Genomic DNA, 25,757 nt, shown 5'->3' on the forward strand with positions numbered 1-25,757 from the left:
ATACTGGTTCTGGGCTCTGATCTGAGTCCCAGTTATTCAGTACATGCACTGGGTCCCTGTGAGGGACCAGAGAACTGCCTGCTGACCACAGCATCTGGGGGATCAAAGAGAAGCAGAGCTTCAGCAGGTGATATGGGTCTGACCACCTGCTTCCTCTCTGTTCTGGCCATCTGAGCAGGAGCAGACGTCACACAGGAGAAACCAGGAGAAACAGTTGGAATGGTTTTAAAATGTCCACCAGTTCTTCACCTCCCTAGTTCCCTCTCCTTGAATGTGGACTGAACTTAGTGACTTACTTCTAATGAATAGAACACGGCAGATATGGCCGTATGTGGCTTCCAAGCCTAGGTCGTAAAGACATTGAGGCTTCCTTCTTGTTCTCTTTCTTTGATCACTCACTCTGGAGGAAGCCAGATGCCACATCCTAAGGACACTCAAGCAGCCCTATAGAAAGGCTCATGTAGTGAGGAACTGGGGCCCCTTGCCAGCAGCCATGTGAGTGCACCATCTTGGAAGTGCATCTTCCAGCTCCAGTCAAGCCTTCAGATGACTGTAGCCCAGCTGACATCTTGACTCTGAACCAGAGCCACTTGTCTGAGCTGTTACCAAATTTCCAACCACAGAAACGGAGAGATGATAAATGTTTGTTGCCTTAGGCTGGTAAATTTTGGGGGGTAATTCGTCACACAGCGATAGTTAACTAATACAATGGTCCTGGAAAAATCTGGTCCTGAATGCAACTGTCCTGAAACCCCAGTGTTTAACCCAGTCTGTCTTTTGGGGAGGAGGGAATACCATGGTGTGGAGGGGAGTGGGTGTATCTGTGACAAAAGGCCCAGGGAGCCCTGTTTCCCTAATCTGTGGTCTATTTGGGGGCCTGATCACAGTTCTTAGATTTTTCTTCCAAGTTTTCTTCCCTTGATTTTTATTCCCTTCTCCCTCAGCTCCAAACAGCACAGCTAGACACCAGCAACACTTGATTTTCTGAGAGTCAGGCACTAATTCTTCTCCCAAATTTGATCTCCTGTCTCCTCAACTTCTCTACATCGTGTCCCCCACTTAAAAAAAAAAATTTTATTGTGGTTGATTTACAATGTTGTGTTAGTTTCTGGTGTACAGCAAAGCGATTCAGAAAAAAAAAAAATATATATATACACACACATATATATATATATATTCTCCATTATGGTTTATCACAGGATATTGAATATAGTTCCCTGTGCTATACAGCAGGGCCTTGCTGTTTATCCATTCTATATATAATAGTTTGCATCTGCTAGTCCCAAACTCCCAATCCTTCCCTCCCCCACCCCACCTCCCCCTTTGCAGCCACAAGTCTGTTCTCTATGTCTGTGAATCCATTTCTATTTCGTAGATAAGTTCATTTGTGTCATATTTTAGATCCCACATATCAGTGATATCATATGATATTTGTCTTTCTCTTTCTGACTGACTTCTCTTAGTATGATAATCTTTAGCTCCATCCATGTAGCTGCAAATGGCATTATTTCATTCCTCTTTTATGGCTGAGTAATATTTCATTATATATATGTACCACACATTCGTCTGTTGATGGCATGTCCCCCTTTTATTGTGAGGAGTGTGAGAATGTATAGATATTTTAGGGTCTTTCTTCCATGCCAGCAAACTAGTCTGTGTAATTCTCATGGTATGGTAGTGGCTCAAAAAATTTGATCCTGATTTTTTAAAAAGTTATGAGATATGAGCAAGTCCCAATAAAAAGGTAGATTTATTCTACATACCACTTGGGTAAATGATTTTTGATTAGGGGAGAGTTCTTCCTTTGGGGAAAGCAAATGCCCGGCTCCATCAAAATATTCCTTCCCATGCTCCGAAAGCCCGCCCTTGAGTAAGCACAAGAAATATGTGCAGATTTTCAAATATGACTTCACCACCCACGTGCATGCCTTTAGTGTATTGGAAATTTAGTTCATCTAGGTTGAGTCTTGACTGGGAGAAAAAGGCAGACACCCCCTAAATTGCCTCAGGGGAGGATAACCTGAAGGGACCCCAGTCCTCCCAGAAAGCAAAGCAGCCAGCTGCTTTCAGAGTGAGATCATCCTAGCAGGTGTGACCTCCCTCTGTCCCTCCCTCCCTCCCTCCTTGGATCCACCCCCAGCTCCACGCTCTCACACTGGACTTCTCTTCCCCTCCAGTACTTTGTGCTTAGCCATCACAAAGTATGGTCAGTATTCTCTTCCCATTCAAGGAAGAGTTCAAGAGACCTGGGCTTTGTGAAATCTCAAAGAAATCCCGAGGTGTCACTAACATTAGAAATTAAAACGTTGTGATGCGCAGTGAGATGGAAGCATCTGACAGCACAAACCTTTCAGGGCTACCGAGGGGCCATTTCACGTTTCCAGCTGATAAAGATGGAACGAATGGACAACCCCAGGAGGGTATGGTCCTGTAGGATGATGGGGTCCCAGGAAGCCTGTGGGATGGGGGTGTCGTTGGCTCAGTAGTTATGCTGGGGCTTAAAGGATAAAGGCAGGTAAAATATGGAACCATGTCAACTACACAGAGGGAAACCACTGATGATTTAGAGAGAGAGGGTTTCCTTCCCCTCCTCTCCTCTTTAAGCATCTCTGCCCCCTGCAAGCTGTCACCCCCATTCTCCTGATCATAGGTGGAAGGGAGGCCAATCTCTGGCCACCTCCCTATCGGGAAAGGAGTAAGCGAGTATAAAGGCTCCCTTTTGTACAGACAGAAAAACTGACATTCACAAAAGCAGCACCCTGACAAGTTCTATGTACATGCGGACTTTTCCTCCTCGACAGGCAAGAGGGGGCACTCAGGACAGAATCCAGCATGTCAGTGACCAGCTTATGGAATTTTGCCATCGTGAAAAAACTGGAGCAAATCCTTTAAAGCACAATAAAGTCAAATCCATATCTGATGCTTAGGCAAGCTACCACTTAAAAAAAAATGAGTCTTCTGCCCTAAGAATCCATTATTTCTAACTGACTTTCTATCTCTGTGGGGAACTCACTGCCATGTGTGTTTCTGGACTAGCTCTCCAGTCATTTTTAAGCAGTGAATCAGGGACAGGGGATTACCGGTGGCTAGAAATGGATTTAACATGACAAACGGCGACTGGAGTTGTGTTGAAGGCTAGTCATTGTTTATCACAGCAGGCACTGTGTGTGCGTGGGGGGGTGGTGGTATGGGTTGAATTTCACCTTGAGGGACACATACATTGAATGGCTAGGGTGCAGATCCCCAGAAAACTAGCAAAAAATAACTGGTAGTTTGCTGGACATCAGGATTAGTAATATATTTGGTTAAACCATATGGAATTTCCAATTTTTGTAAATAAAGAATGGTTAAATATGAGCAATTTCACATGGTTCAATCTATCAATTGCGTATTACTCAAAAGACACTTGAGTTTGGACGTCCTATTTCCCATGAGGATCTCAAAGAATTGCTACTGCTAAGAGGGCAACATCCATTTTAAAGATGGACAGTGAAGCCCAGACCACAGTCAAAGACCAAACCTGGAAGATACTGGAAACTGGAATTCTCACTGGGCTTTTTCAGTTTTAGAATGGTACCTAAATCCATCCTTCTCAACTATGCTCCTTGGAATTCTGAATTCCAGGAACACTAATGCCATTGAGTGAGAAGAAAATATGAAAGATTCTGGAGGCAAACCAAGTGGAAGAGGTCTCTTTACTGCAGGATTTCTCAGAGCTTGTAATATGCAAACATTTATGGCAAATACCCAAATGGGAAGTGGCTTGTACACATTATTTCCCAAAGGCACTTTACCCAAGCTTACCTCTCACCTTATTCCCCACACTTTAACGTGCACACACGTCACCTGGGGAATCTTGCTAAAATGTAGATTCTGATTCAGTGGGTCAGGGACTCTGCATTCTAACAAGCACCCAGGTGGTGGTGGCATGCATGCTCCTGGTCCATGGATCACATTTTGAGTAGCTGAGCCACTCAGAAGGGGGTTAGTGTCTTCCAGGGACCATTCCCAGGCATTGGGTGGGCCTGGCTCCGAACACGAGAGAAAGGCAGGCCCCGGTGTGCAAGAGAGAAGGCAGCGCCTTGGTCTCACCTCCATAAACTCGGTGCTGGAGCCCACATGCTGCCTGAAGCACAGAAGGAAGTTCTCCTCGGTCGGCAAGATCTGCGCCAGCTGTGGGGATCAGAGAGCAACAGTAACATTACGGAGAGCCCTGCCAGGAAGCAAACAGACTTTCCTGCAGGAAGGATGGAAAACAGCCAGCGGCAAAGCAGCATGGGAGTCACATTTTGCTCCATTCCTTGAGAACAGGGGCTGGCAGCCCTTCAAAGGGGAAGAAGGATGTTCTGAGAAGCACTTCTGGGTCACCCCCAAACCTTCGGGTATGAGCGGCTGGAGGGACAGAAAGTGGTGCCACTTTATTTTATTTTTTTTTTTTTGTGGTATGCGGGCCTCTCACTGTTGTGGCCTCTCCCGTTGTGGAGCACGGGCTCCGGACGCGCAGGCTCAGCGGCCGTGGCTCACGGGCCCAGCTGCTCCACGGCATGTGGGATCTTCCCGGACCGGGTCACGAACCCACGTCCCCTGCATCGGTAGGCGGACTCTTAACCACTGCGCCACCAGGGAAGCCTAAGTGGTGCCACTTTAAAACGCAAGTATAGAGACTCAAAAGAATACTTAATAGATGATTCCATATATATAATTCTAGAAAATGCAAACTAATCTGAGATGGGCGGCTGCTAGTGCAGGGTGGCCTGACCAGACAGAGGAACATTTTGGGGGTGATGGAGATGCCGTATTTTGATTGTGGTGGTCATTACATGGCTGTATACATCTGTCTAAACTCATGGAATTTTACACTTCAAATCGATACTGCTTATTATATGTAAATTGTACCACAACAAATCCGATTTTTAAAAAACTGCAAGTACTCTTGTACCGCAAACACTGTTGGCTGCCCCCCTCCCCCGCCAATGGCCTTCCCCTCTTCTCTGCTCCCAGCATGCTCGAGTCACAGGCAAATCCTAATTAGTCTCAGCTAGATGTGATAATCCCATTTCCCTGGCCAGTGACTGGCTTATGGCTAGACATGTGACCTACTCCTGGCCAACGAAATGTGAGGGGAGGTCTACTGTGGGTACCCCTGGGAAAGGTTTCCTTATTCTTATCAGGGACCAAATGAGATGGGCCCCTTCTGCATATGGATGTGATGCCTGGAACTTCTCTAGCCAGCTTGCTACCAGCCTGAGGATGAAGCCGTTTTAGGGGTGGAGAACAGAACCAAGAGAACTGCCGAGAAGCAGGGCTGGAGACCTGGTCTCCTTCACCAGGAGCCAATCCTTCTCATGGCCTTTCTCATTAGGAGCCTCGCATAGTTTAAGCTAAGAGTGAGTATATTATGGCCCATGAGCCAAATCTGGCTCAATGCCTGTTTCTGTAAATAAACTTGTATTGGAACATGGCAGGGCCCTTTCATTTACATACTGTTTGTGGTGGTTCCGTGCCACAGGACAGAGTTGAAGAAGGCAGGGTTTACAGCTTGCAAAACCTAAAACACTGACCATAGTCTGGAACTTTACAGAAGAAGCCTGCCAACCCCTGCTTTAAGCCCATTTGAGTCAGGATGTTCTGAGGCCTGCAGTTTAGGCATCTATAGGGATGGTCTTGGTGCTTTTCACAGATCACCTTTAACTAGGCTGGTAGCCCATCCCTCAGCTGCTGTAAAGGATGACCGCTAGTGGCTCATAGCTGCCCCCTGCAGGAGAACTGCCTTCTACCAAACTGCCCCAGCCATCCTCCCCTCCGACCCCCATCCTGGAGGGGGCAGCTTGCATCCAACGCCTGACTGACATAGGGGTACAAAGGGCCATCCTACCCCTTGCTTCAAGGTGGGGCCAACCCCATGGCACAATCCACACTCCAGAGCCCCCCATGAGATCAGGCCAAGACGAGGCTCCAGCTGAGACCACATGTTTGCTTAGCTTCTTCCTCCGCCCTTTCCTGTTGCTCTCTCCTCCCTTCTCTTGAACTCCTACCCACGAATCTCTGTCTCAGTCTCTCCTTCCAGGGCACTGACCTAAGGCACCATGGCAACCAGTCCACCCCAGGAGGAGTTCTGCCCTCCTTTGTGTGCCGCTGCCATCATTCTGGACCCCTTGACCATAGGTTGCAAACTGATTTCCAGAGGTGTCTGGTTAGGCCTGCACACACATGCACATGTATACGTGTCTGTATAAGTGTATGTGTATATATATATATATAAATTGTTAAACAAGGGGGCCATCAGACTGAGGTAGCCTTAATGCCTTAGTAGCCTACGTTAGCAAACCAAAGTCTAAGCAAACAGCCAAAGCAGCGAACTAGGCTTTCCCGAATAATGCAGCCCCTTACACTCTAGCCAGTCAAATAATTTCCTTGCTTTGTAACTGTCACTTCTATATACACATCTTTCCCTTAGCTCCCATTGGTACAGTGTTCCTAACTATTTTAGGTTCAGTGCTGGCCCATTTGAATTGATTTTTGCTCCAATAAACTCTTAAAATTTTTAATATGCCTCAGTTTATCTTTTAACAATATGTATATATCTATGCACATCAATACGCACATATGAACGTATGTGTGTGTATATATTAATGTATATAAATTATACATGCTACACATATAAATTATACACACACACACACACACACACCCCTTTGGATGCCTTTAGGTGGGGCATGAACTCTCCTGTTCTGCAGACTTCACCCTCTCTTCTGTCTTAAACAGCTCATCACACGTTTATAGTACCCGTTGGGCCCTGAGAGCATTAAAAGTCTTCATCCCTGTCTTAGGCCAATGCTTGTTGCTTCCTCGTTCCTTGTGAGTCAAAGGAAGAGCTCCATCTGTTCTCTTTCATCACCCTAAGTGCTGGGGGGGGGGGTGGGGCTTCAAGACCACCACGTCACTCGGATCCCTAGAAGGACTCTTGTGCATGGGAGAGGCACGGGCAACCGACGGCCCTTCCCGTGGAGCTCTTAGCAGGATACTAGGACTCACCTCTGCCATCTCGATTTTCCCGTCTGCGTTCTTGTCGTACTTCTGCATGAATTCCTTCATCTTCTCCCCGAAGTTGTCACTCTTTGACATCTGCAGAAAGACAAAGGGCGCTGATTTTGCTGCTGGGTCCCCTGCGAACCGTGGATCTCTCACCCTCTTGGTGCAGCAATGGTGGGGAGTCATTCTGCACCCCAAATATGCAGGCATGGAACCCGTTTGAACCAGTGCTCTGAGTAATCAGGGCTGCACCCTTTCCCTTTTTAGGGTTCCTCCAAATCTAAGTGTTCTGTCTCTTTTTAAAAATTTATTATTTATTGATTTTTTTTTTTTTTTTTTTTTGTCTGCGTTGGGTCTTCGTGGCTGTGCGTGAGCCCTCTCCAGTTGCAGCAAGTGGGGGCCGCTCTTTGCCGCGGTGCACGGGCCTCCCATTGCAGTGGCCTTGGCCTCTCCTGCTGTGGAGCACGGGCCTCAGGAGCACGGGCTTCAGTAGTTGTGGCACGTGGGCTCAGTAGTTGTGGCTCATGGGCTCAGTAGTTGTGGCTCGCGGGCTCTAGAACGCAGGCTCAGTACCTGTGGCGCACGGGCTTAGTTGCTTCACAGCACGTGGGATCTTCCTGGACCAGGGCTCGGACCCGTGTCTCCTGCATTGGCAGGCGACTCTTAATCACTGCGCCACCAGGGAAGCCCTAAGTATTCTCTTCTTTGGGGCTCAATCACATTATTTTCAAAGGGAAACAGAACATATGGATGTGCTCTGTACCACATAAGTAAACATGCCCGTCTGCCTTTGAGATGGATTAAACCATAAGTCTATCAGAAGGGTGAGGACTTATTTCCATCACTCAGATGTGAGAACTCAGGCCCCAACATTTCACTGAGGCAGCTTCTAATAAGCCCAACCTATTGCAGGGGCCCCCAATAAGTTCTAGACAGTCCACCAGAGCAAAGGCGATCGCTCATTTTCTTCTTTAAAGACTAACTGGAATTTCTACAATGCTTTTCACTCTGATTTTAGGCGAGGAAGAATATGAAGAGAAAGTCTATATAGTTGAGGGAGTCATTTAAATAGTCCACTAGATGAATGTGACTACTGAAAAGGCAAAGAACTTCAAAAGTTCTGTTAGGCCATCTTCACCTAACTTAAGTCTGAGGTTCTCTTGAAGTTCTCAGAGCTTCTCTTTGTTTGGGGTGCTGCTTATTAAGTATTTGCATCAGTGAGCTCTTCCTTAGCCCTAAACAGTGATGAATCATCTTGGCAGCTGAAGCCTCTTCGCTTATCTAATGGCTTTCTGGTGGGTTGTATGTTTCCTAGGATTGGGCCAAGGAGAATTTGACCAATTCTTAGAGTCTTTTCTGAATCCCTTCTATTGTTTTTTTACCTTTTGGACTGGTCTCAATTTGCCCATATTCAATATTTATTGCGTTACATCTACAAATGTGCATGGAATGAGCCTAGGCCCTTATCACAAGTGTGGCCACCCTATTTGCTTTCCACAACAGTCCCCATGATGTTAGTAGCCTGTCCATTTTACACACAAACGGAGGCTGAGATGACGTGCCTTCTCCTGAGGTCACCAGCTAGTATCGCCAGAATTTGAACTCATGCCTCTTGTTTCCAAGGCCAATATTTTTTCTACCACAGAACAGCTGCACTGAGATCCAGTCTGGGGTGATGTTAGTTGAGAATGTTGTTGACAGACTTGAACATCACCCCTGATGCCATCTGAGGAAGGGAATGACTAGGAGAAGGATTTCAGATTTGAAGCACTTTGTAAAAACACATTCCTCCATCTACCCCACGATCCCAGAACCAGTTGTGAAGCCTGTGTTTCCTGTGATCTGGGCTTCATTATCCTAGCAATGAGGGGTGACGGGGGGCTGTTGATAAACAAACCCATGAATCACCTCCATCACTTAAGCCCATCGCTTGGACATCTTCCTCACCAGGGCGTGCTGACAAGCTCTGAACCAGGTGTTCACCAGTGGATTTGTGACTCATCTCCCGAAGCGCTCCACGAAGACTTGCTAATAAGCAGTGGATTGGCCAACAGACACGCAGCAGGGTAGAGGAGAGAGACCACCCCCCCCCCCCCCCGACCAAAGGACCCGCAGGAGCTGGCGGGGAGGGAGTTGGTCTGACTCCATATATTCGAGAACCAGACATGGGAATCACAACAGACTAGCTCCAATCACCTTACCTTTTCAATATTTCAGACGTTCCCCCAAAAGGCTTTAGTGAAGTCAATCGTGCCAGGTTGGCACGTGGGGAAACAACGTGCCTGCCGTTAAGGGCCTGGGACACGATCTGCAGTCACTTCAGGCCATGAAGGGTAGTCTGACACCTGTACACGTGAGCCAGTACGATCTGGCTCAGATGCTGGTTGGGAGCCCAAATCCTCCACTTTCCTCTAGGTCCCTGCTGAGGTTCCAACCTTGGTTGGTCTAGAACAGGGGTTCTCTAGTGGGGACGATTCTGCATCCCCTGCAGGGGACATTTAGCAATGTCCGGAGACATTTTTTTTTTTTTTTTGCAGTACGCGGGCCTCTCACTGTCGTGGCCTCTCCCGTTGCGGAGCACTGGCTCCGGACGCTCAGGCTCAGCGGCCACGGCTCACGGGCCCAGCCACTCTGCAGTACGTGGGATCTTCCCGGACCGGGGCACGAACCCGTGTCCCCTGCATCGGCAGGCGGATTCTCAACCACTGTGCCACCAGGGAAGGCCGCGGAGACATTTTTGATTGTCACAATTTGGAGGGGTGCTACTAGCATCTCCTGGGTAGAGGCCAGGGATGCAGCTAATCATCCTACAATGCCATGAACAGCCCCCCGTGGCAAAGAGTTGTCCACCCCAAACGTCATTAGTGCCGAGGCTGAGGAACTCCAGTCGTGAATAAAGGCACGTGAAACCCTCTAGGCATCCAATCTTAAGTCATGGCCCCTCTGAGCATATTAGGTAGGCTATGGACTCTTCCCTAGGAACAAATACTTTTTATACACACAGACGCAAACACAAAGTTTTGCAGTTTGGGGGAGTTTATCAACCCCTGGTACCCATGAACACCCCTCAATCCCAGACACCCATAGATAGTGAGGTAAGGTACTCTTTTAAGGGAGTATTTCAATTTTTAAAATCCTTCCAGATAAAAAAAAAACTCTAAGGGTCAAGACCAGAGATGTCAGGCTGCTGATGGAATGTATGACCTAGGACAGACAATGCTCAAAGCCATGGTCAGGATGACAGAAATTTCCAAACAATGGGAGAGGGATCTGGGCTTACCATGCCAGAGCCTTTTCTTGCCTTCTCCAGTTCTTGGAAAAAGTTTTCTAGCTCTTTACCTTCAATATACCCATTTCCTGCAAAGATAGCAAAGAAAAAAAAGCAATGAACCTCAGAGCTAAGTAGTAAAACTTATGGTGGATGGGTGGGGCGGGGAAATGGGGGGCTTCATTGAGAACTTGTTCTTCTCACTGGTCAACCAGGTGTCTGGGCCAGCCCTGGACTGTTAGGGATGTGGGTCCTACCCTCTGGCCATTTGCAACCATAGAGATCCAAGATTAATAAGGGTGTTGCCTTTGTGATATACATTCAGTAGTCTGTCTGTCCATAGCCAGCTGGGCCAGCAGCAGGGGCTGGAGATCCGACAGGGGACAACAGGTCATCAGCCTCGAGATTTGTCAGCGGGTGGCAATCCCTGGTCACTAGGGCGAATGAGGTCAGAGGCAGAACTTGGGTCTTTGGGGTAGGAGGGTGTACTGAGTTGAAGAGTATCCCCCAGGGACTTCCCTTCTGGTCCAGCGGTTCGGACTCCGTACTTCCACTGCAGGGGGCACGGGTTCAATCCCTGGTCCGGGAACTAAGATCTCACAAGCCGCTTGGTGCAGCCAAAATAATAATAATAAAGTAGACTTTCTAATAAAAAAAAAAGAGCATCCCCCAGAATCCATGTCCACCTGGAACTCAGGATGTGACCTTATTTGGAAATAGGGTCTTTGCATATGTAATCAGTTAAGATGAGGTCATACTAGATTAGGGTGGGCCCTAAATCCAATGACTGGTGTCCTTATAAGAAGGCCAGGTGAAGACACAAAGACACACTGGGAAGAAGGCCACATGAAGACAGAGGCAGAGATGGGAGTGATGCATCTCCAAGCTAAGGAGCTTGTGAATTGCTAGCAGCTACCAGAGGCCAGGAGAGGGACATGGAACACATTACCCCTCAGAACCTGGAACCAACCCTGCCAACACCTTGACTTTGGACTCTAGCCTCCAGAACTGTGAGAGAATCAACTGCTGTTGTTTTCCGCCACCCAGTTTGTCGTACTTTGTCACGGCAGCTCCAGGAAACTAACGCAGAAGGGTAGAGTGGCAAAAGGAAAAGCAGGGATGGGGACACCTGAGAGGTGGTCAGCATAGGGGTCAGGCAGATGGGAGGCAGCCCACTGCACAGTAATGAGGAGAGGGGGCTCCGAGGCCTGTGGAGGTGGATTCAAATCCTGGTTCTGCTGTACTTACGAGCTGTATGGCTTTGGGAAAGTTACTAAACCCATGTCATCTGCAAAATGGGTAATTAAATGGGATTTTTGTGTGTAAAGCCCATCACTCAGTCCGTAACGTGTGCAGTGTAAATGTACTATTGTTTGAGTTCAGTTACCAGAACTTGTATAAAAAACGGGAATGAATTTGGGTGCAAAGTGCCGTTATCGGGACCGGGTCCCAAGGTCAAGGCCTGACTTGCAAGATCACGTACGTAGTAAGAAGTCCTTTAGGTTCTTCACCACTGAACCCAAAAGACCTAGAGACCAGGGAGAGCTGAGTCCATGGCCAAGCTCCCTGGTCTGTCTGTGATGGGGAGGAATCATTTGTGGGTGGGAAATCAGGTCTAAGGCATTGCTCCCCAGACCGCTGTGAATGGGAATCTCCTAGAATCTTAAAAAAAAAAATGGATGTCTGGCTCCCATCCCCAGACGTTCTGATGTAATTGGTTTGGGGTATGAACTAAGCATCGTGGGTTTTTTTATTTTTTTTAATTTTTTTGCGGTACGTGGGCCTCTCACTGCTGTGGCCTCTCCCGTTGCGGAGCACAGGCTCTGGACGCACAGGCTCAGCGGCCATGGCTCACGGGCCCAGCCGCTCCGCGGCATGTGGGATCCTCGCGGACCGGGGCACGAACCCGCGTCCCCCGCATCGGCAGGTGGACTCTCAACCACTGCGCCACCAGGGAAGCCCTAAGCATCGTGATTTAAAAAAAAAAAAAAGCTCCCCAGGTAATTTCCATGTATATAGCAAGGTTTGGAAACCACTGACCAAAAGTCAAGTTCTAAATCTGATCTGAAGCAGTGAGCAAGGTTCCCATAGAGAATATTCAACTTGAACAGGAAAGGGAGATGGTAGCTTGCTTCAAGGGCAAATGGAGTTACAAACTAAACAAAGAGAATAAAAAAGAAGTATTTAGGGCTTCCCTGGTGGCGCAGTGGTTGAGAGTCGTGCCTGCCGATGCAGGGGACATGGGTTCGTGCCCCGGTCCGGGAGGATCCCACATGCCGCGGAGCGGCTGGGCCCGTGAGCCATGGCCGCTGAGCCTGCGCGTCCGGAGCCTGCGCTCCGCAACGGGAGAGGCCACAGCAGTGAGAGGCCCGCGTAACCGCAAAAAAAAAAAAAAAAAAAAAAGTATTTAGCCTGGCCTTGGTGGGGGCTTTGGGAGCCTGGAGGGCGATGTGGGAGTCGGGGTGTGTGTTCTTTCTAGCCTCCCCGACTAGTGTCCCCTGAGAATTTAGATTTGGAATGAATAATCCTAGTAGCGCTCTCTAGTGGAGAAGATGCCACAATACATAGTGTATGGAGGAATCATGTGAGATAAATTAAGTATTTTTATCTGCAGGGAAAAGATATGATTGTAATTGCAGGGCGGGGGGTGGTGGTGCGTGGTGGGGAGAGATGAGACTTGAGTTCCCTTTTTCCCCCTAGGCTAGAGTGGTCATCTTTCTTCTAGGATGTTCTGAAAGCTTCTTGGGAGAGCTGGACAGCTGCAGCAGGGGGAGTGAGGAGGGGAGGGAGGGAGGGAGGGAGGAAGGAAGGGCTTTCTAGACAAAAAGGCAGTGGTCCAGTTGACAGCGCCGCTGAGTTGGAGGAATGAGTACTCTTTCTCTCGCTGTTCGCTCCCTGCCGTGATCTGTCTATTCTTCCATTTCTCAGGCAGGAAGCTGAGTTCAGCTCTGGGGTCAGGAGCAGGGGCTGGGGTTGGAGGGGCCGGGGGGGGTGTGGCGCGGGAGGCAGGGGTGGAGCTCACATTGTGAGCAGCGCTGGGGTTCGAAGTACCAGAGGCCTCAGAGTTGGGTCCGGGACAGGGCTGGGTGGACACCTGAGTCAGTGAGTATGAGTCTGTTTTGTGAGTGCATTAGGAGGTGGCCGAAGAATCTATGAGGACTACTTGGACAGGGTGGGCAGGGAAGGCCTCGCTGAGAAACCCCAGCTACTAGCAAAGGCAGGGAGTGGGGGCCAGTGCCCCTGTGGAAAGAAACCCCTCTTGCCACGCTGGGAATTACAGTACCACCTTGCTCTGTGCAAAGGGACAGAAATGTTGTTCAATTCCACCAGCCTTTATTTTTTTGAAATGAACAACAGTTCAACGTTGTGGGAACTGTAGCCAAGTTTAGATATGGGCCTGTTCCCCAAGAGCATTTAATGGTCTATGGGGGTGAGGCAGCCAGACAAGAATAGCAGGAATCTACCAGTTGAAGGGAGAGGGTGAGAAGCAGAGATTAGATAGGCAGGCAGGGGCTGCAGGGCCCAGATGGGGCATCCTCCAGCACTGGGGGAAAAGGTGTTCGCTATTTTGGCTTCCCTAAGAGCAACTCCCTAACCATCACGTGGGAGGCACCTATTATACGAGGTGGGAGTAGAGGACAGGTTGGCCTACCTCCTTCCAGGGAGGACTTCAGCACTGAGCAAGTGGTTTGCTTTTTCTATGACCGTCTTATAGGGGGGTGGGGGGGACTGGCCACCGCGCAAATCTCATGTGGATGGGCATTGATAAGGATGTGGTTACCATAGCAACCATCACTCCTAACTTCCCCATATCAAACTGCATCCTGTGAATATTAGGGAGGGGGATGGGAGGAGCCGGGGACCCTGCATCCTTCCTTATCCTGGGCTTGCTACCATTCTTCACCACCATGGTGCCTCAGTTTCCCCAGATTTTGAAGTGAGACACACTTCTTTACAATTAATCTGACCACAGACACTTGGAAAACCTTGATCAAAGAATGCCCTGCCTCACAGTGGAAAGGGGCTTGCTTCTCACTGAGATTTGTGCATACAGATTTTCTGAGAGTTGAACAGGTAAGAGGAGCCTGATTAAGGGTCGTAAGTCTACCACCAGCTCTGTGACTGTCCATGCGATGTTGAGCAAGTCAATCTCTCTGAACCTCAGTTTCTTGATCTCTAAAATGGGTATAACTATTTATGCTCAAAACTATTTATGCTTTTTTTTTTTTTTTTTTTTTTACTTTATAGAACCATTGTGACAGCCATACAAGATAAGGCTGTGAAAGCATTCTGGAAGATGTAAAATCTCACATAAATGGAAAGCATCATTTTTATACCCTGTGCTCTTAAGGTCTTCCGAACCAATCCATGGCTGTAAACCCTTCAGCCCAAAGAGTTCCAGCATGACTGCAGCCTCAGAGTCCTGATTCTCAGCCCACGCTATGTATTAGAATCACCTGGGAAGCTTTTCAAAGTGCACCACTGCCTGGGCCTTACCCCCAGAGCTCCTGATTTAATTGATGGGGTGAGGGTGTCTCGGGGCATGTTTTCAAAGCTCGCCAGATGATTCTGATGTGCAGTCAGGATTAAGGACTGCTTTAGTGTGACCTGTCTCAGATTTTTAAGGTATGCAAGAATTACCTGGGGAGCATATTAAAATGGAGATTTTAATTTGGTGGGTCTGGAGTATGCGGGCTTGTCATTCAAAGTGTGGTCTGTGGAATGGGAACTTTGGAATTACCTGGGAGCTTGTTAGAAAGGCAGAATCCCAGGCCCCACCCCAGACCTGCTGACCAGAATCTGCATTTTAACAACATAGGAGCATGAACATTTCAAAGCAGAACCACTGCTTTCGAACGTGAGCATCTTCTCCCTAGAGACACAGCACCTTTGGCTTCACATTCAAGGTTGAGGTGGGGGGCTGGTGTGAAGCCCGAGATGGTAGACCGGGGTCTCATTTTGACAAGTGATGGCACCTCTTTTGACAAGAGCTCTATTCAAAGAGTGGTTGCTGCCTGACGGTGTCAGTATCACCTGGGAGCTTGTCCAACCCCAGACCAACTGAATCAGAATTGTTAGGAGTGAGGTCCAGAAATCTGCGCTTGACCCAGTCTCCTGCGTGCTCAAGTTCGAGAAGCACGGGCCTAGGGCGTGGTGCTTACCAATCTGTATTATCCTGTGTTGCGGAGTTTAAGGAAATCAAGGAGGGGAGTTATGCAGCTTTAGACTCCTCGTCACCTGCACAAGAAAGCGTTCATGAAGCCAGGCCTCCTGGCTGTCTGTCCGGAGTTCAAATTTATGGAAGGGCAAATAGCCCTCTACCCTCCAGCCTGAGTTCTTCTGGGACAAACGCCACCCTTTGCGGCAAGAAATTGACTTCCTCAGGCTCTGCTCCAATATAAATATTACTTTGCGTGGCGCTCACCATTTACAAAGAGCTCTCCCCTCCCAGCCCCATCTGGTCTTCAGGATGCTACCAGGTAGGCAGACGGGTGTTATCGACCTCATGTTCTAGAGGAGTTTGAGAGGAAAGAAATTGAACCACAGCTAACAGCCTGTTTTCCTTCTATTCACCCCCAGGGACAACCTCTGTCCATATCTCTACTTTGTTTTGGTTTCTCTCTTTGTCAGACACACACACACACACACACAGAGACACACACACAGACACACAGACACACACACACACACACACACACACACACACACACACACACACACACACACACACACACACACACACACACACACGTCTCCCAGAGGCTCCTGGGGGGAAAAACCCAGTGCAAACAGCTACTGGATGAATGTTTAGACACTTGACTTTTAATCTGCGTTTCTGGGCAGAGCTGCTTCTGGAACAAAGGCTCTGGAACCGGGCTGGGTCCCCTGCACCTGTGGGCGTCTGGCAGCCTAATGCTGGGCCAGTTCCCGGTGTGGAGGAGGCCAGAAGGATGGGGCAGATTGGGCGAGAGAGGAGGTGAGGCAGCCGAGAGCCAGAGAGGAGGGGGAGAGGGCCAAAGCCAGAGGCCTCAGCTGGGACCTGCGGGGCAAAGGCGGGATCTGATGCAGTCCTCCAGGACAGCCACCAGGTCCAGAGCTGGAGAGGCTCAGTTCTTGAAGAGCCTCACACCTGCTCTATTCATTCTGGCTCCCTGGGGATTGGGAGGGATTTCCCTGAGGGGTCTCCTTAGCCCTGGAAAGCTCCCCCAGGGGCTCAGGTAGTGAAACTACTGAAGTCAAAGGGGAATAAACAAGGCGAGTAGGGCAGGGACGCGGGATTGCTGGTGGCCGCCCATGCGAGGCGAGGCTGAAGTGTCCTGTTTGTGACAACGTCCCCGCAGCTGCCTCCCTGGGGAGCCCCAGCTCTCAGACACAGCTGCCTTCCCCGTCGGCTGGCTGGGCCATGGGGCACGAGGGCCTCACGGAGGATGTCCGCAGCTGGCATGCCGCGGACATCCACACCGGAGGGCACTGCTGGCAAAACAAGTGGGGAATTGGGGGGTGAGAGCGGAGGTGGGATGGGAGACTTATTCCTAGGGCTCACCCCAGGTGGGGCAGGAGGCTGCTCCCAAAGAACCCCAAATCCTGACATCAGGCCTAAACGGGACACACGGACCCCACAGAGAAATGCCGACAGGGTTAAAAGAAAGCTGCCCTCAGACAACTTTGGCTCCCTCCCAGCACCAGACCCCTTCGCCTTTAATGCTCCAAGAAGCAATCATGTTTATAAATCCTGTAATCATCTTATGAACAGCACAGTTGTATTGCATAGTAACAGCCGTAGGATTTGTGTAAATGCTTAATATATACCGGCTATTCTGTAACCCTCTTGGGGCAGGTCTTTTATTATTACCATTATTAATTTTTATTGTTGTGTTAGTTTCTGCTGTGCAGCAAAGTGAATCAGTTATATGTATACATATATCCCCTGTCTTTTAGATTTCCTTCCCATTTAGGTCACCACAGAGCATTGCGTAGAGTTTCCTGTGCTCTACAGTAGGTCCTCATTCGTTATCTATGTTATACATAGAGGTCTTCTTTTCAGTATTCCCAAAGACTTCTTCATTCAGAATTCCAGTGCAAGCTGCCCAGGCCTCTGTCCACCTCCGAGAGGCGCTGTTGTTTGTTCAGCTTTCTTCTGCTTCCCCTACCAGGGACACAAGCTCCTCAGTGACTGAGAGCCTGCCTGAGCATTCTCGGTCCGGCCAGTGACCCCCGTGGGGGATGGGTTTGGAGGATGCTTCCGGTACTACTACTGGGTGTAGGAGGAGAGAGGAGGGAGGACTGCCCAGGGCCTTCCTCAGTTCTTGGTGGTCCTTCCTGTCATTCATTTTCAGAGTCCTCACGGCCACACCCATATGGAACAAGGCTCCGTCCCCGTGCAAGGCTTTGAGAGCCTCCTGCATCACTAGGGCCATCTGGAGGCAGACAAAGGCCTAGAAAACTCTGGGCAGATTCCCACACCTGGAGATATATATGTATTTCTTTTGGGGGGAAGGGGGTGCCCATAAAATTATTTTCTTCTTGCATATTTACTGTTTTGCCGATTACACAAGAAACACATGCTCTTGTAAAACACTACAGAAATTTACTTATAAAGTTAAAGAAAATACCTTTTAATTTTACATCATCTACTCTGTAGAGAGGACCACTATTATTACTGTCTTTCAAATATTTTCCAGCATACGTGTTTCATTAATAGTAAAAATGGGCTCATACTATAATAGTGTCCTGCCGTAATTTTAAAAAATCTCCATGATACATCTTGGACACTTTTCCGTGTCAGTACAAAAGCCCCATCTCAATCCCACTGGTTGCGTAATATTCCACTGTAGAGGTTAGCAGGATTTATTTTTCTGTTCCCTAGGGAAGCACATTCTTAAAATTCCAGTATCCCAAAGAACTTGATACTAGGCCCCCTTGTTCATATAACTTTATGTATATGTACAAGTATACCCACGTAGGTTGATTCTCAGAGTGGGATTCCCTGCGTTGTCCTGTGAATGTCTGCCGGCCTCTGGGAGAGAAAATATCCCTACACTTGCAATTGCTTCCAAAGGGTAGCAAAGGCCAAGGGAAGAACTTGGCTCCCCACAGACCTCGTACAGATCATCAGCAGAACAGGAGCCTGGTGGCCGTGTGGTCAGAACCACAAAGAGAGGCCAGTGTGAGCTCTGAGCTGGGCATCCCTCTGAAGCCTGGATCTTGCAGAGTGAGAACGTTTCTGACCAAGAAGTGACCAGGAAACAACAGAACGGTGGACTCGGTCATGTAGGGCATGTAAGGGTCACTCAGAGCATGGGGATGTTATGTGGAAGAGCTCCAGCCCCAGCCTGGCCCACAGGGTGCACCCGGCTGCCGTCTTCCCTTCCTCTGCTTTTGAGAGATGACACCCGAACGCTTCCAAGTGCATGACCTTGGCTGACCGCTGAGGAGGAGTGGGGGGGACTAGGAGAGGATTCCTGGGTCCCCCTACCCTCTCACTTTGCTGTGTGATCTTGTGAAAAGAACGTTGTCTCTCTGAGTCCCAGTTTCCCCCTCTTCAGACACCTGCTCCTTCCTTTCTCCACCGCAAGGCTGATGATAGTTTTGAAGATAATCTAATGCTTTGGGCAAAGTCACCAGGAGGACAGCTCTTCCTCCTCATTAGAAATGGGCTGAATCAGGGGCGTCAGACTCCCTGCCTCATCCCCACTCTCCTCGGAATCCAGCTTCTCTACGGACTCCTAGTGTCTATTTACTAGAGTCCAGGAGGGCTGGGGTGGCTCGGTACTCTCCCTCCTTGGTGGCTGGGACTAACTGCGCTGCAGAGAGGGACCTGGTGAGCTGTGGAGAGTCCTCCCGGAGCTCTTTAACTCTGTGAGCAGGCAGGAGGACTCTTAGAATCGGGGGAAAACCCCCAAGATAAAAACAGAAGCCAGGGTTAGGAAGAGGAGGCCCAGCCAGGGCAGGGAGCACCTCGGGGCTGAGGGAGAAGCTCCCTGGCAGCCATGGGAGTTCAGGAGGGGACAGGTAGGGAAGGTCCAGAGCAAAGTGACCCACAGCTTAATTCTGGGTCCTTTAGTCGAATTTCAGTTTGGCTATAGCCTCATTTTCCTAAACCACCTTCTGCGCCATCTCTGGTATTCTAATCCTTTTTGCTTTCCTTCTCTGTTAGGTCCGTGGTCCCTCCTCGGGACTCCCCTGAAGTGGTGACCAGAGAGGGCAAAATGGGATGCGGAAGGGGACAAGGAACCAAGAAGCAATCTAGCTCCCCTTTCACATTGTACCAGAGGTACGATGCTTTGGGGGGCCTTTAGGGACTCTTTGGCCTCATGCTAGCTTAGCTACGCTCCAGCCATAGGACCCCTTTCTAGTATTAAAGGGACCGCCCATCACCTCTGAGGCTGGATCAGGAGGGAAAGCAGGTGTCCAGAAACCAGAGTTGGGGAATTAAGCGCTGGGCAGGAACCAGTGCCGCCATCACCTCGCTCCATGACCTCAGAGAAGTCACACTTCATGTCTGTTCCCTCATCTGCACAAGGAGAATCATGGTCTGCCCACAGCCTCACTGTGCAGGACTCAAGGTGCGACTGTGTTTTGAAAAGTACAAAGTCTCAGACAAATGTGAGGATCTGCGTGATTATCAAGAGCGCTCTTGGTCGGCCCCGTGAGAACTGGGGGAGAGTAGAACTGTGGAGTCCTCTGTTTATAGCTGACTCATCTGGCAGGAGGCCTGTGGTATAACCTTGGCCACTTGGTAACTTTCCTTGAATCATGCAAGGCTCTGGTGCAGATAAACTGGCAGGAGAAGCCTTAGGGAGTGCGCGCGTCACCTAGAATACAGAGAGGCTGCAACCTTCTTATAGCCCTTTCCCCCAAGGGAGTTTTATGGTACCAGCCAGGGATTGGAAATACAACCCCTCCTTAGCCCCATTTTACAGATTTAACAATCTACCCACCTCCTTTAGTAATTCATAGGCAGATCACCGTCCTAATCCAGGTGTCACATACCCAGTCCTCTGCACCCCCAGATTCTCAGTTTGCTCCAAGGGAACAAAACTTCATTGGTTAGCATACCCATTAACCCCTGCCTCCCCACAGCACTCTGGGCCGAGGGCCTCTGTTTAGCCACCTTTATGCCTGCCCTGCCGAGGTGAGGAAGGGAAGGGAGAAGAATGGAGGGAGCCTCCACCTCATCCTCCCTCTGGTTCCCGTGGAACCTCTGGCATGGTACCCATGCCCCTCGCTCTCAGTCCCAGGATAAACACCCTGGGCCACCACCCTGCCCGTGGTCTGAGATGACAGAAGGTTTCCGATGCCTACCCCAGCCAGGACCTCTGAGAAGGAAATCAGATCACCTAATTTTTTGGAGTGGTGGAGAAAAAGTCTCTAGTGATATCAGAAGCCTCTAAAAGGCCGGGGAGGTGGGGGTGTCCCTTTATGCCCAAGTCAGGCCATCATAGACCCTTGGAATCCCAGTCCTTAGAGCCAACTTCCAACGGTCGTTCAGTCCAGCCCTCGATTTTTGGGTGAGTAGATGTCAAGACCACACAGAGCAGAGGCATTTAAGATTGTGCCTCCCCCGACCCAGAGAAGGAGAGAGTCACCCAAAGCACCCAGGATTATCACCATGAGGGAACATGTCAGGCTGGCACCCCAAGCTGGCCTCCCACCACACCCTGTGAGTGAGACCTGAATGCCCGTGAGGGATGCAACGTGGGCAGAGGAAGCCTAGGGGATGCTCGCTGCCTGGATGCCCTCTCCGCTCCTGCTCCCACCAAACAGGCTGCGGAGGCCAAGAGTGTCCCTTCAGGACCCCCCAGTTTGCCCCAGTCCCCAGGACCCCACGGGGCTAACCTGGTATTCAACAAAAGGGGAACTTGAGGGAAGAAATGAGTGGGTGTCTGAGACCTGTGGCTGCCGCAGCTGAAGGCAGGATGTTACCTTGAAGAGGAAGGCAGGGAAGATAAGACTGCAGGGGGAGTCATGGGGAGCCTTGCAGCCCAGGCCTCCCCTCTGGGAAAAGCCCCAACTTGCCCAGAATGAGGCTGCAAAAGCCGGTGGGCTCTGTCGTCTTTGTCAGGGAAGAAAACTTCCGGGCAGTTGTCGTCACCAGGGCAGCCAGGTGTCTCCCAAACTCGAGACCCCGACCTCGGCAGGCTCTGCACCCAAAACACCCCCTGGGGCAATCTTACCCCTGCCCGCAACTTCCTTGCCCTTTTTTCCTCCACCGCAGGTCCCCTGGGGGCGAGCGGGCACACAAGTTGGGAGCTTTACTGACCGTCTGCGTCAAAGTGCTTCCAGATCTCCAGGAACTGGGACGCCGTCAGCTCGGCCAGATGCAGGTAAGGGGGTTGCTGCTGCTGCGGCCCTGCCATGGCGAGCCGCTCGGAGACCTCAGGCAGCACTGCGCTCTCCCTGCGCGCCGGCTTCTCTCCCGCACTCGGCCAGGTCTCGCGCGCCACGCTGCCTTTATATACAATCCGGAGGCTGCGCCCGCGGCCCGCCGCCAGCAGGGGGCGCGCGCGCTCAGAGAATCGGCTTGGGTCTCAGCGGGGCGGCGGCCGACCCGGGGTATCCGCAGGGGTTCGCGGTGTGGGGGCGTCCGTCTGTGCTGAGACCACTCCTCGCCTGGCCAGGGAAACAGGCTCTCGGGTGCAAAGGGGAGAGAGGCTGCCCTTGCCTTCCTTCTCCCTCTCTCTGATCATCTTGAGTGCAGCCATCACGTATCATCACTAGCAGCAGCAATAATACTAACAGTAGTAACAGCAACACCACCAGTAGTAATAATAATAAAAGTTTGACAAGTCTTTAGCACCTGGACTTTGGAGTTCTCTAGGACTTTCTCATGCCTCCTCTCGTCTGACCCTTTCACAGCAGGAAGACCAGGGACCACTTTTCCGATGAGGGGACTTGAGACTTCAAAGGACCAAATGACTTGCCCAGCCCGGCTCTGTTTCCTCGCTCTCACAGGTCCTTAGTGGGGCCCAGTCTTGCGGAGAAGCCGAGGGTTCTCTAGGCTTTACTGGGGGTGGCTGGAATCAGCGACCCCCAGGAAGGATCCAGATTGGGAGGGAGTGGAGGAGGGGCTTCCACTGATTGCCCTCGCCTGGGTACCTCCCTCCACCCTCTCGGTGCCTGCTGCACCCTGGACAGGCTCTGGGGGCTTTCAGACACTCGTTCGGAGAGCTGCAGAACTATATCCTCCTCTACCAGGTCTTAGCCACGCGCACCCATGGACGTCGTGGGAATTTGCTTAGGCTGGTGGGCAGAGAAGGTCTCACGGCTGACCTAGGAATATTCTGCGCTAGTCTCAGAAAAGACAGAAGCAGCTGCTGAGGGTGCAGCCCGAGAATGTAGACAGGACTCTCCAGCTGGGGGCTAGGCTCCCCCCCCCCATTCTCCCTGGGGGCCTGGCCTGGCCTAGAAGACTGTCACCCCCGGAGTGGCAGCTTTGTCCCCGCTTTCTCCCTTCTGCTGAGGGACTGAGAAATGAATTGGTGCTTGTTAGCATGTGCTAATGAGTGTTAGCTGAGCTGCCTTCCAAAAGGGGAGCAAAGGCAAGGAGGTGAGAATGAAAAGGAGGTCACCAGGGGAGAGAGGAAAACCAGGAGGAGACAGAGGGGGTAGGTTGTTCCTTAGGGGGAGGGACGAGCCCATAGTGAGCCCCAAAGAGGCAATACAGAGTGAAGGTTCCAAAACCACTTGTTTTTTTCCTGCCCAGAGCAAAAGTGTTTAGAGTTCCTTGCAGGAAGAGACTAGGAGAGAGGAGGTATCATTAAGAAGCTAGCTTTCCAGGACTGTATGCATCCCCCTCCCCCATGCTGCTGGTGAAGGGTCCAGGGCTGAAGAATTCACCAAAACCGCTGGGTCTAGGGAGGCAGGATTGCTCAGTGGTTAAGAGCAGGCACTCTAGAATCAGGCTGCTTGGATTTGAATCCCAGAGTAAGCTGTGTGACTTTGGGCAGATTACATAACCTATCTGTGCTTCAATCGTTCTCTTCTACAAAATGCGAATGTGGGTATTTACCTCTTAGAATTGTTCCGAGGATTAAATGAGCTCATGCTCTGGCTGCAGAGGTTGGTGGTTGGCATGGCAAGAAATTCCTTGGCCAGCATCCCTCCCCTGAGGTAACTAATAGTTTCTAGAGGGGCTAACCCCAGAGGGAGGCCAAGGGGAAAGGCTAAACACAAACTCTTAACCAGTGTGCTGACAGCCCCTCGGGGGCCAGGCTCAGCCCCTTTCAGCTCTGACACTGTCATCTGGACTCTTCTGGCTCACTTCCTGCACCCTCCCCTGGCCCAGATCTGGGGTGAGGGATCTCATCTCTGGCTCTCTAAAGACCCAAACCAGTACCCCCTTTGCTGCTTTGGTTTTCCTGGCAAGGAAGAGAGAGTGGAGCGCATGCTTCCTCTTTTCCCAAGCTGCTGAGACGGGGGAAGATGTTGGCTTGACTAGGAGAGGTCCTGAGTATGACGGCAGGGTGACCACAGAGGTCTCCAAAGCCTGCATTGGGATAGCCCTGCATCGTTCATTTTAGATGCATGGTTGGAGTCTCTTTCTGGGAGGCGCACCCCTGACTCCCAGATACAGGCCCAGGGAGGGCTGCAGAGCCCAAGCAGATCCCTTTGTTCCCAAGCTGAGTCCTGCAGAAGCAGTCACGTTTAGGATTACAAGCCCCTGCCCTGCGGTTGGAGAGACGCGGGTACAAAACCTACTTTGAGACCTTGGCCAAGCTATTTAACCTCTTTGAACCTTAGTAAAAATACAGGTAATAATAATACTGGTGGCACGAAGTCAGCGTAAGGCGACCCAAAATAATGTAGTCGAGGAGTTAGTTAGCAAGAATCCTGGCAGCTGTAAGTGCTTAATTAAAAGGTGGATATTGTTATTAATATAGAATGTTAGGAATTTTCTTGTTGTTCTGAAAGAGTAGCACAAAAGAGGCTTAGTATCCCACTTGTTAAACATCTCCTCAGGAGCCGGGTACCTCCTGTCTGCTGGGCTGCCCTCTACTTCCAACCAAGGCCATGGGCTATGAAAGGAGAAGCTGCATGGGGGAGAGGGAGGAGCCTTAGTCTTTGGTGAGTGCAGTGTGTGTGGCTCCTCTGAAGCCACACTTTGCTGGGGAGACTCCAGAAGACCTCTCCAGATCTTGGGGGGTGCCAGCTGTAAGGGGCCACTGGCAGGCCTGCCTGCTCCTGGAGCAGAGTCCTGGAGTCTGGGCCCCTTGTGAAGACAGAACTGGTGCTTGTTTCTGACTTAGAGCTGTCTGAAGGCCCAGGCTGTCCTGTCCTGGGCCTAGAAGGAAGGTGGAGGCGATGGCACCCCGTTCCTATTCTCTGCAGCTGTTCCTTGGAGGTTGCTGTGGCTTCTGGGAAGGTGCTCAGAGTTGAAAGGAGGGGCAAAAGCTAGATACTGCTGGTTGATCCTTGGTGTTGCAGGAGGCCGGGGTGGACCTGAAAATGGCTCCAGGAAAGCCTTCACTCTACCGTGCAAGGTGCCCTCGAACTCCCCAGAGACCAGCTGCTGTTCCCACACCCCGAGGTGACCAGATGGGTGAGATCTCCTCCCTGCCCCGGCCCCTGCCCACCGAGGGAGGAGACGTCTCAGAGCCCGCCCCCTGCTCCTCTCCACGCTCAGCAGCGGGGGGAGGAGGAGAGCTTTGAATAGCAGAAGAAACTGGAGTTTTCAGCTGGCCCTGACCAAGTTTAAATACCCGAATGTGAGAGAAAAACACGGATCCAGAAATCGCTCAGGGATGGGAAAGAGTTTCAGTGAGCATATTTGAAAGCAGTGGCTATAGAAACAAAATTCTTTTATGTTTGTGTGTCAGTGAATTGAGACTTTTGTCATCATTTTTGGATGTCTGAGGTTCTGCGACTCCTCCAGGATCTCCCCACACGTTTATAACGACGACAACAATGCTGATTACCACGAGGATACCTTTAGCTGACTTTAAAAGCAGGGCTTTTACTGTGTCTTGCTTGGTTAGGTCTTCACAGCTCGCCTATGAGTGCGAGAATTGGGCCTATTTTGAGGATAAGGAAACCAAAGCTCAGAGAGATGAACACCCAAGACCTGGCAGGGGCGGGAGATAGGGAACATTTGGCTCCTCTGATCTGTGGAGTCCTTGTGGACCAGGTGCTAAGGCCCTGGACGATATGTACAAAGCTCTCCCCATGTCCTGACCACTGGAACTGCAGGAAGCCTCCTAGTGACAAGGGATGACACCACGTCTGCTGTTTCTGAGACGCCTAGGAGTTCGGCTGATGGCTGGTTCCTCCTTCTCCAGAAGGGGCGGACTGGGTGCCACCCTTCTTTTCGCACCTCCAGGCCACCAGCTGCATCATGAGGGCTGCAGTCCAGTACCAGGGATTGGCAAGGAGACTTGCCCGCTGCCTCAGACCCCAGACTTGCTCCCCCCAGAAGGGAGGGAAGCCTGCTGACTGTGAGGTGGTGAGATGCAGGAGA

The 25,757-nt window shown here is 50.5% G+C and overlaps 1 protein-coding gene across 1 annotated transcript in view; it reads right to left on the reverse strand.

Moving 5' to 3' along the window:
- The window catches only part of CALB2 (calbindin 2), a 29,501-nt gene extending 7,735 nt beyond the window's left edge, over positions 1 to 21,766 (reverse strand). Inside the window, exons 1-4 of the mRNA XM_059043979.2 lie at positions 21,564 to 21,766; positions 10,313 to 10,389; positions 7,036 to 7,125; positions 4,093 to 4,173 (exon numbers count right to left, since the gene is read on the reverse strand). Of these exons, the coding sequence (XP_058899962.1) occupies positions 4,093 to 4,173; positions 7,036 to 7,125; positions 10,313 to 10,389; positions 21,564 to 21,660 (345 nt within the window). The 5' untranslated portion in view covers positions 21,661 to 21,766. The remainder of the gene's footprint in view (positions 1 to 4,092; positions 4,174 to 7,035; positions 7,126 to 10,312; positions 10,390 to 21,563) is intronic.
- Between the last annotated feature and the right edge of the window lie 3,991 nt (positions 21,767 to 25,757).

This window comes from Kogia breviceps, chromosome 18, assembly GCF_026419965.1.
Source record: "Kogia breviceps isolate mKogBre1 chromosome 18, mKogBre1 haplotype 1, whole genome shotgun sequence".
Lineage (NCBI taxonomy): Eukaryota > Metazoa > Chordata > Mammalia > Artiodactyla > Physeteridae > Kogia > Kogia breviceps.